The sequence below is a fragment of the Sinocyclocheilus rhinocerous genome, unplaced genomic scaffold (genome assembly GCF_001515625.1).
Source record: "Sinocyclocheilus rhinocerous isolate Xijiao unplaced genomic scaffold, SAMN03320098_v1.1 scaffold1275, whole genome shotgun sequence".
NCBI lineage: Eukaryota > Metazoa > Chordata > Actinopteri > Cypriniformes > Cyprinidae > Sinocyclocheilus > Sinocyclocheilus rhinocerous.
The window spans coordinates 809,106-820,120 of record NW_015628268.1 but is presented as its reverse complement, the minus strand read 5'-3'; the positions used below and the strand labels follow the sequence as shown (position 1 = coordinate 820,120).

Sequence of the window (11,015 nt, the reverse complement as noted above, 5' to 3'; positions counted from 1 at the left end):
CATTTTATGGAGGACTGTTTCCTGATCCTGGGAGAGTAGACTACAATGCCGGCTGTTCTGACTCACAGACTGTAAGTACGTTTTCATTTGAAGGATTTGCCACTGATGATTCAAATGCGAGTTTTGGGCAGTGTGGATTAACGTTAGCACTTGTTGATTTCTCTGATCACAAATGCAGACAGAGTTTTATGTTTACGGGGCGCGATGCAATGCAACGCGTAAAAAGACAGTGTAAGTCATTATAATCAGTAATTATGTCCCCACTGGATGCAACAAATGCCTTGTTTGTAATGGGTTTTAATGTTTATGTGTCGTCGCTCCGGCCGGACACGGCATCAACAGTATGGTAAGGGGGCGTAACATTTCCGTCTCACGCTTGAGGCTAAAATGCCGGCAGTTCTGACTCACGTAAGTACGTTTTCTTTTTTCATTTGCCACTGATGATTCAAACGCGAGTTTTGGGCAGTGTGGATTAACGTTAGCACTTGTTGTTTGTCATTTCTCTGATCACAAATGCAGACAGAGTTTTATGTTTACGCGGCGCGATGCAACGCAATGCGTAAAAAGACAGTATAAGTCATTATAATCAGTAGTTATGTCCCCACTGGATGCAACAAATGCCTCTTTTGTAATGGGTTTTAATGTTTTTGTCTCGTCGCTCCGGCCGGGACACGGCATCAACAGTATGTGAGGGTCGTAACATTTCCGTCTCACGCTTGAGGTATTTGGCCAATCACAACGCACTGGATAGCTGGCCAGTCACAGCACACCTCGCTTTTTCAGACTGATGAGCTTTGTAAAAATCGACGCGTTTCAGAAAGGCGGGGCATAGAGGAGAAACAATAATGTACAGTATGTGGAAAATAATGTGTTTTTTTAACTTTAAACCGCATAAACACATTTCATTACACCAAATACACAAAATAATGTTCTTTTTAGCAGCATCATATGACCCCTTTAAGTTCACTTAAATTAGAAGTTATTTTTAAAGTCTAATAAATGTTAAAATTGATAGCTCTCAATTATACTGTAATGTTGAATGGCTATAGTCAATGTTTAAATATTAGGGGGGAAAACAATTTCATAGAGATATCAGTAGTATTGGTATCAGTGATACTGGCCTTCAGTCATAAAAAAAAGATGCCATTAAACAAATATTAAAAAATACACAGTCTTTATGTTGTTTGTACATTAATTTGAAGATTGAATGTGAAATTATTGCAATATAAAAGTATATTTAAAAACTTTCATGTTAGGTGGGATTAATCGCGATTAATTTCAGAAAAATGTGTGATTAATTAGTTTAAAAAAAAAAATCGATTGACAGCACTAATATATATATATATATATATATATATATAGCAGTCTACTAATTTCTAGATTTTGTGATAAAATTGACTATTTCACAAATGAAACTTTCGATAATACCAAAATAGACAAAATAGCCAATAGTTATAATCACATTTCTACACAGATGGCTCATTGCAAAACAAGTCATAAGATATTGGTTGAAATACCACATTATATGAATTATATGAAATGATTTCTTATTGAACTACTTTTTAGCAATGAATAAAACTAAACTGTCCACCACCTTGGAATGCACTACGGGATTGGAAGATTTATAAGATGCTGCCTTCAATTTAGGTCAAAATTAGGCATGTTTCTTGGTTTACACATAGGAATAAATTTGCAAGTACCTCATTCTTTTCAAGGCTGTAGTCCTCCATCATCTTGTCTCCTTGCTCCTGGAAAGTGATGATGATGAGAGCTACAAAGATGTTTACGAAGAAGAAGGGGAAGACAACGAAGTACACCACGTAAAAGATGGACATTTCCATCCTATACCCCGGGCTCGGGCCCTGGTCCTCATAGGTAGAGTCCACAGAGTGCTTCAACACCCTGAAAGTAAAGTGACAAGAAGAGGCGATGACATAAAAGGAGAGATACAAAGCCACAAGAGATGACACACAGGTTGTGAGCACATGTCAACTCACTGCGGCCATCCCTCTCCGGTGGACACAGTAAAGAGAGTAAGCAGGGCCCAAAGCACGTTGTCGTAGTGGAAATCGTACTTCTTCCACTCCCGCTTCTGCGATTTGACCTCGTTATTGCGCTCGTACACCAAATACTCGCCCCTGAAACACAAATACACATGCACAATTCAGCAAACAGACTTTTTTTATAAGGATAGGCGAGTATACATGTATTATTGTGGACCATGTTGCCAAATTCACAATTTTTCATTGCACGTTGTCTATTCTTACCTGCAGTCACGGGCAAACTCTTTGGACTCGTCGGTGCAGTAGAAGAATCGTCCCTTAAAGAGCTGCACGGCCACCACAGCAAAGATGAACATGAACAGCATGTAGACAATGAGGATGTTCAACACGTTCTTCAGAGAGTTCACTACACAGTCAAACACCGCCTGGGAGAAAGAGACATGAAATTGGTATAGCACAAAACAAGATGGTGTGATAACATGTATCATAGCTGTGTAGGTGTGTGTGTGTGGCTTTTACTTTTAGTTTGGGAAGACGTTTGATGGTCTTCAGGGGACGTAGCACCCTTAGAACCCTCAGAGACTTGATGACACTGATGTCTTTCCCCTTACTGCTCCCCCTTGTGGATTGGAGACAAACAACAGGACATCAACATGCTGTATGGCGAGACATAAAGAGAGACATGAATTCTTGAAAGACATTTCCAATCACATTTCACTTCTAGACCATTTCTTGGGCTTCCTTTTGCTCTTAATGTAGAAGATAATTTCAATATCACCATGCAACAGTTAATACTGCAGTATTTATCATGTATTAGACGTATTTTTTGTGGATTGTTTATTTAAAAAAAAAAAATTCTTCAAACAAGTCTTCACAGGCCTTCACAGATTCACAACCATTGTAGGTTTTCCGTCTACCTTCTGTGGGCATTCCAAAAGCATAACACATTCAAGTAAGTATGTCAGAAAAACTGTCAGGCATTTTCCAGTGCAATGCCCAGCCAAACCTCTTTCTTTCTTTTTGGTTTTTAGCTGTTTTAGAGCAGACAGGGGAATGGAGGTCTGGGATATGGAGGCTGTTTGTGTTAATCGTAGGTAACATGAAAAGACTGAGGGTTCATTGAGATGCAGAAGGTTAGCAGACTTGAGTCCAACTGTATCTTGTCCCTAGAAGAACTTGAGGAAGCTCAAACCAGGAGACAAAGACAAGTTACAAGGACATTTCATTGCATTCAAACCAATAAGGAAATAAAAAGAAAAAACTGTTGATAAACCTCCTTTCTCCAAAGCACATTTGGATTTTTACAAGAAGATATTCAAGAAACTGGCCATTCAATGAACTGGCCATTTTGAAGAACTTAATGTTTAGCATCACAATGGTCCAAGTCTGTCTACACTGGGTGCATCAAAGTTGCTTATCCCAAAATATTTACTAACATGGACCAATCAGGTGTAAGCTGAAGACTAAAATTAGAAATAAAATAATGCTTTATTGCCAAAAAAGGACTTTGCATGGGTTATTTTAAAATAATAATAATAAATGGCATTAAATAAATAACATAAAAAAATATATGAAATAAAATAAATAAAGGGTCAATAATTAGGTTATTTAAATATACAACCACTAAAATTCAGAGAACAAAAATTCCAAGGGAATTAAAAATAAAAGATTAAATTCATTACATGAAAAAATAATGCTGGATAAATAAATAGTGAGGTTGATAATGGGTTAATAATGAGATTATTTAAATATATAACTAATACAATTCATAGTAAAAAAATGCAAGGGTCATTTCAGAATAAAAAAATTAAAACAAAAACGATAAATATATAAATACTGAGGTTAATAATGGGTTAATAAAGAGGCTTTTAAAATATACAGCTTATAACATTAACAGTACAAATGTAAATAGAGCTATTTTATTTTAGACAGATGCTTGGAGCAGTTCACAAAAAAATGTCCATCAATGAAATCCACAATTGAAGCTTCTAGAGTAGACTACTCTAATGTTAGTGCCATCTTGCACCATAAAACACCCAGTGTAGACAGTGAATCCTTATTGTCCCAGGAACAGTCTTGTGAATGTGGCAGACGTATTTTTTTTTTAAAAGTATTTACACAGGTCCCAAACACAATCAGAGAACTCTTCAATCAAGCGGCCAAGACAGCTGTCTTTAACTATGAACTTCCAGGCAAGTCCCAGCTGAAGACTGGCCAGCTCATGGCAGATTGATTGAGTCGGAGCGTTGGAAAAGGTCCAGGTTACAGATAATCAATTACTCGCTCCTGACTGTGCTCAGAGAGAGGTGTGTAGTAACATAAGCAGTGTGCAAAAGTGTGACGTCTTCTGTAACTTTGTGTTCACTCGTTTAGGTCCACAGATGGACCTGTTAGAACCAATGTAAGTCATGGAAGAATAAAACAAGCAGTGGAATGGAGAGAACCAGAGCAGATGAGCAAAGGAAGAATGGGTCGGGAAGGGAAAAAGAAAGAAAGAGAGAGAAGCCATCATGTGAGCTGGACGGTAGCCGTGCGACAATAAGGAGGGGAGACTTTACCGAGAGAGGCTCCTGTTGATCACCAAGGTGTAGACATAAGAGGGGGTCAGAGACAGACAGCGGAATAGAGAAAGAGACAGAAAAGAGAGGAATACACACACACAGAAAAAGAGAAAGAGAGACAGAAACAGAAACAAGATACTGGGAGTGGCTTGGCAGAAGAACAACATCAATATGAGAGACAGACAGACAGAGAAAAAGGACCAAACAAACAAAAAGATAAAAACCTCAGCGAATGATTAAAAGAGTTGAAAGCCCCATGTTCAGATATTAGGAAGTACAGACCTAGTCAAATGAAATTAAAGATGCACTAAGCAGTGTTTTACACATACAAATATGTTAAATAACATTATTGCAAAATTGATCACAGCTGACAAATATGCTTGAATTGGTCATCAAAAACAATTGCTTTTGTGTGATTTGTGTGATGTGATCCAATAGGTTACAATATTGAAACTTTGATTAATGCGTCTTTAAATAATGTATTCAAAAATTCTATAGACATATATAATATAATTGACCATTGCTAAGCACCGCCTAATTGGATACTCTTGTCCGCTCACACAAGCTTTACAAAACGTCCCATTGGAATGAATAAGAGATTTTCATGAGCAGCATTTTTAGTGAACTGTGCAGTAAAAACCGAAAGGATATCATCCATCCACATATGCTTCTTTGCATATTTGTTTAAAATTGTCTGTAAACTGTTGTTGTGTAACAGGTTGGCCAGTAGGGAGGGGCTTAGCAAAGGGTCAATTAGTCTTAAAATCCAGACTCCTTAAAACGTTTAAAGGCTGTTGAGAGATCTGATAAGGGTAAATAATGTACAGATCTGAGATGAGATCATATCTATCTGTTTATTTCACAACCTAGCCCATTATCTGAGTAAAGATCAGCACTTACCACTGTAGTGTTATATAGTGAGTACTGGAACATCTGATCTCTCCTCTAGAAAGTTTGTTGCCTACGCACACTTATTTTTAATCTGGGTGCAAGATTGTACTGTACACTGATATCAATAAGCCCCGATTTTGAAGTATATATATATAAGTTTGGGGTTGGTAAGATGTTTTTGAAAGTCTTATATGTTCACCATTTATTTGATCAAAAATACAGTTAAAACAGTAACATTGTGAAATATTATTACAATTTAAAACAACTGTTTTCTATTTGAATATATTTTAAGATGCAATAAATTTGTTATTTTTTTAAATACAACTTTTTTGTAACAACATAAATGTCTAAACTGCCTCTTTTGATCAGTGTAATGCATCCTTGCTGAATAAAAGTATTATTTCTTTCAAAAAACAAAAATATTTCTGACCCCAAACTTTTGAACAGTAGTGTATATAATATACTTTATAAATTATTTTATACACAATATTATATACCCTGTTAAATTTATATAGTTAAGAGAAATAAAATCAAAGTGTGCTGACCTGTTAATCAAATTTAGCTGCTTTATTAGTGATTAACTCATGCTCGCAATTGCCACACACACACACACACACACCTGAGTCTGCTGCTCTTTGTGGTATTGACTCTGACTGCATCATTCTCATACACTAACCCCTGCCAGGTATTTGGCAGGTCTTATACTCTGGGCCTTTCCCCAATCAATGACTGAGGATTCAAACTCATCACACTTACAGATTAGGACAACCCACTGCAGTAGGGGAGAATCCTCCCTCTGCCATGCCAACTCTCAATGCAGGGGGAGATTCTCGACACCTTAGCCTTGAATCAGCAGACTGTCCCTGCATTCCATTCAGAAGGGCTCATCCCAATGCCCTAATCCCTTCAAAAGGTTTACCCTCCGGAGTGAGAGCTTCGAAGGGATGAAGGGTGTAGGGGTCAAAAAAACTTTTTGGGAACTTCTGCGTCATTTTAATGAGACGATCAAGGAGGCGCCTTCGTCAAACATTTTGTACGCTGTTGATCCCCAGTCGTCTTTTACGTTAAATATAATGTATATTTGTATATGTAATGTAATATGTATTTGTAATGTATATTGTGTCTATGTATTTGAAACATTTGAATGGACTGATAAAGGAAAGACCCTTCAATATGGCGGCCATGATTGTTTTCACTCCGAAGTGCCCTTCGGAGGGCGATATATCCCGTTTGGAACGCACCGTGTATCAGACCCTCGAGCCGGAATGAAGGTGGAATCCATAACTGACTGCAGTGGAGCCAAAATGGCCGCCACACTGCAGTCACCTCAAGGTGGCAGTGTGGGATGGTATTTGAGTAACTATCAAGCAGCACATACAGTCCACAACCCCACGCATACAACCCAAATCTATAGCGTTTATGGGATTACATGCTTCTCAGGTATTTGTATTAACCTCATTCTAAGAATGAAGGTGGCAAAAACATAATCATTTGTTGAGTCGTTTTTTTTTTCTTTTGGGGAAACTGTAACACATGGGCAAGCCTTTCTTCCACCAAACCAAGGTATTCTGGGTAATCTGAGATGCTTGCGTGTCACATGACCATGCCTATACCCAGAATGCATCCATTTAGAAAGCATTAGGCAGTGGAGAGAATAACAATTGTTCACACAAAAATAAATTCACCCTCATGTTGAATCAAACCTGCATACTGTTAGTTTTAGCATGGGACACAAAATTAGACTTTTAAAAAATGTACAGGTTTGAAACAATATGACGGTGAGTAAATAATCACAGGTAATAATGAAAGGGTACATCCTTTCATTTCGTGTGTGTGAGTGCGAGAAAGAGAATGAGTTAAACAACAACAGATAGGACAGAAGATGAACGTCAAAAAAAAACACTTAATGAGGAGCAACTGTCAACCTGGAGTCCTCTTTTCTTGTATTTCTTTTTTCCTTAACCTATCCTTCTGTATCTCTTGTTCTCTCTATCTCTTGTTGTCTCTCTTTTTCACTCACTTTTTAGACTCAACAAATGGAGGCCCAAATGATATACAGCTTGACAGCTGGAGTCTGTCCAAGGAAGCTTAGTGCTGATGGAGGGAGAGGAGAGGAACGAGGAGGAAAGGAAAGATGAAGGGGATAGGATGGGGAAGAATTGTTTTTAGGAATGAGAATAGGAAGAGACACAGGACACAAACAGACTTGATAGGGTGGAGAGGCTTCATTTAGATTAGGGTCAGGGGCGAGGGATGAAAATTGGGCGTTGCTTGTGGAGTGATTTTTAACTCAAAGCAGGGTTTAAACCTATCAGGCCATGTGTATGTGAACATCCGAGCTGATAGGTTTCACTATGGGCATTCAGCTAACACACAGTCATTCATATCAGCATACTGTGTGCCTTCTTTTGACAAATATTTCAACAATACAGAGAAAAAAAAGTTTAACTAAAATGGTTTGAATCAATGATTTTTTATTTTAATAAATAATATTGATATCAATTAAATAAAATAAATACAATACCATTCAAAAAGTTGGAGTAGGTAAGATTTTTAAATGTTTTGCAAATAAATCTATTAAATTCAGCATGCCTGCATTTATTTGATCAAAATACAGTAAAAGATGGACAGAAGTTTATGTGCATCACATAGTGCTAATGGCAGGAGTTGGATGGAAAATAATAGAGGCATTATCAAGAAGGGAGCTGATTAGTCAGAGAGAGAACAGAGACAGACAGGCTGGTCCTGACAGAAAGTTTGATGCGCGCGTGTGTGTGTGTGTGTGTGTGTAACGTGAGAAAGGCCTTCATCTTTGTGTCTGATTGAGTGAGACAGAATGCAAAGTGACAAAAAAAATAGAGATAGAGAGCTTAGAAGAAGGGCACACAGTGCTGACAGGAGAAGAAAAAAGAAAAAAGGAAGAGACCAAGAGAGAAAGGGGCAGGGAGTACTGACGAGGCTCCAGGGTGGCAGTGGGGCAACAGGGTGGTGGAAGAGAAGATAAGGGGCAGCAGGCAGCACTTTGGGGCAGGAAATGGTGGGGTAAAGGGCACTTACGTGAAGGCAAAGGCTACCAGGGCACCACTAACCACTACAAAGTCCAGAAAGTTCCACAGGTCACGAAAATATGAGCCCTCATGCAAAACCAAGCCTAACACCACCATCTGAAAAACAGTGCAGAGGATTAAAACAAATAGATAAAATGAGATGCTACAACTCAACCGCACAAGTAATTTCACACACACTTTACCTTGATGAGCATCTCAAAGGTGAAGACGCCAGTGAAGACGTAGTCAAAGTAACGCAATACCTGGAAAACAAAAAGCAAATGCATAATCTATATGAGAACAAATCCATGTTAATCTGAGTTTTTGTCCTAATTAGCTGTTAGGACCAGCTGTTTGTTGCTTGAGTATAAATACATTTATTAGTAAAAACAGATTCGATTTATTTCGTTTTAGTTTCACGTTTTGGTAGAATTTGTAAAAAAATAAATAAATAAAATAAAACCAATTTAAACTTTTTTTTTGTTTCACATTATGCAAGACCATTAAAATTACTTCTAGAAAGCTTAGTTAGGTCACAAATAATATTCAGAACATTAATCTTACGTTGTTTCGAGGTGATTCCGGCCACACCGGATCTTCCGCAGCCAAAGCAATGCTGCTCATAGCGATGACTGACAGAATACACATCTCGAAATAACGTAGCGTCAGGATGTAATGACAACATCTTCGGAACCTGAAAACTCACATTGGTTAAGATAAATACATTTACTTTGCACACATGCGTTTACACAGATGAACACACACTTACGGGTTGGTTGTGGATAGGATGAAACAGGAACTGAATGGGGGAATGGGTTTGGGGCCGTCTTCATCGCCACCATCGTCTTCCTCCTCCTCTTTCTTCTCTCCTCCTTTAGCTGGCTCTGTGTTGGCATTCTTGTTCACTGCACAATGAAGGGAATGTGGGACGAAGGACGTGCACAGAAATCCACAAACATCATCAAATATCAAACAGTACAACATTTGCTTTTACTAACACACATAAATGCATCTTACTCATTGACACACCTGCACAGAATCTGTGCATGTTGAATTCTGTATAAGAGTTCTATTTAAAAACGTATTTGGTTTTCCTTATAATAATTGCATTTTAAAAGTTTTTTGAATGCAATTATTATATTTATTTATCACTTCAATTTTTATATTTAAATAACATTGTTTTCTTAATGTGTATTTTATCAAATAAAACCTACAACCTAATGTTTTCAGTTAATTTAAAAATTTTTCAGCTACCTGTTTTTTTCAGTCATCAACTCCATCTGACACATTTTACCGCATTTAAATCCAATTTATCAAATCAATGCAATAAAATGTGAACAAAGGCGTGCAGATGGGCCTAAGATTCATCCAACAAACAAAAATTTATTCATCCTCATGTTGTCATAAATCTGTATGGCTTTCTTTCTTCTGCAGAACATACAAAAAAGATACAAGAAAGAGTGTTTCAAAACTGTGAAAACTCTTTTTGCCCTTGGAATGAAATAGAAAGAGATCCAAAAAAAACCATTGGACTATTGAGTTTTATTGTATAAAAAAAAAAAAAAAAGGGTTTTCATTTTTAGGTGAACTGTCCCTTCCCTTTAAATGCTCCTAGAATTTTCTGTAATCACACATTCACATGCTCGTCCCTCACCTTGTAACTTGGCGTTGAATGAGGGGTAAATCGGAGGCATATCTATGGCAGTGTGGTCAAGTTTACTGGGGGTTTTGGTGCAGTCTGTCAGTATAAGACTGCTGTCATGGAAATCTGGTCCACGCAGGTTCAGCAGGTTATTAGCCTGCTCTGGGTCACAGTAGGGGTCATAAAAGTCGGGGTCAGGGTTGTGGATGGCCATCTTGCTGCTATTGCGCAGGTTGTCCAGATCCTCGCTGTACTGGCTCTCTGCATGAGGAAGACCAGGCTGAATTGGACGAACCGTTGATAAGCTACACTCTCTAAAAAAAAAAGTGAGAGGCAAGACGTTAACAGCTGAAACAACAGTAACAGTATGCTGTATCTAGCCACATTTATTTTTTTTAATAAAAACTACTTTACCATTACGTGTTACCATTATTTTTTAATGGTTTTAGTTTCAGCTAATGATAATAACCCTGATTCTGAGAAAGTTCAGATCAGAAAGTTTCAGGAACTGAATGTAACACTATTAATGTTAAAATGTCAGTGGGTCGATTCATTTAGATGATTCATGTAACGATTCGCTGATCAAATAAATTATTCACCAATTCACCACAATTCTTTAAGTCCCTGCACAGTTTTTAAGAAACACAGAGCACTCACTTTCTAGCTCTATGCTGTCGACTCCGTTCCCTATCCCTCCTTCCATCTCCATCCCCATGGTTTCCATGGCGATGCCTCCTCTGCCTCTTCTCTTGGCCCTCCTCCCCTTCTCCTCCTGTCTCCCCTCTGCTGTGGTGTTCTCTGTGTCTTCTCCCTCGATCTTCATCCCTCCTTCTGTGCTGGTGGTGTCGGGGTCGCCTGTGCTCCCCTGCGC

At 38.1% G+C, this 11,015-nt stretch overlaps 1 protein-coding gene across 1 annotated transcript in view; it reads right to left on the bottom strand.

The window, feature by feature from the left end:
* Positions 1–11,015, bottom strand: part of cacna1ab (calcium channel, voltage-dependent, P/Q type, alpha 1A subunit, b) — a 149,667-nt gene that overhangs the window by 36,822 nt on the left and 101,830 nt on the right. The window contains exons 24-33 of the mRNA XM_016548713.1: positions 10,157–10,458; positions 9,272–9,407; positions 9,067–9,196; positions 8,706–8,765; positions 8,513–8,619; positions 4,562–4,573; positions 2,523–2,622; positions 2,268–2,428; positions 1,998–2,138; positions 1,701–1,902 (exon numbers count right to left, since the gene is read on the bottom strand). Of these exons, the coding sequence (XP_016404199.1) occupies positions 1,701–1,902; positions 1,998–2,138; positions 2,268–2,428; positions 2,523–2,622; positions 4,562–4,573; positions 8,513–8,619; positions 8,706–8,765; positions 9,067–9,196; positions 9,272–9,407; positions 10,157–10,458 (1,351 nt within the window). The remainder of the gene's footprint in view (positions 1–1,700; positions 1,903–1,997; positions 2,139–2,267; positions 2,429–2,522; positions 2,623–4,561; positions 4,574–8,512; positions 8,620–8,705; positions 8,766–9,066; positions 9,197–9,271; positions 9,408–10,156; positions 10,459–11,015) is intronic.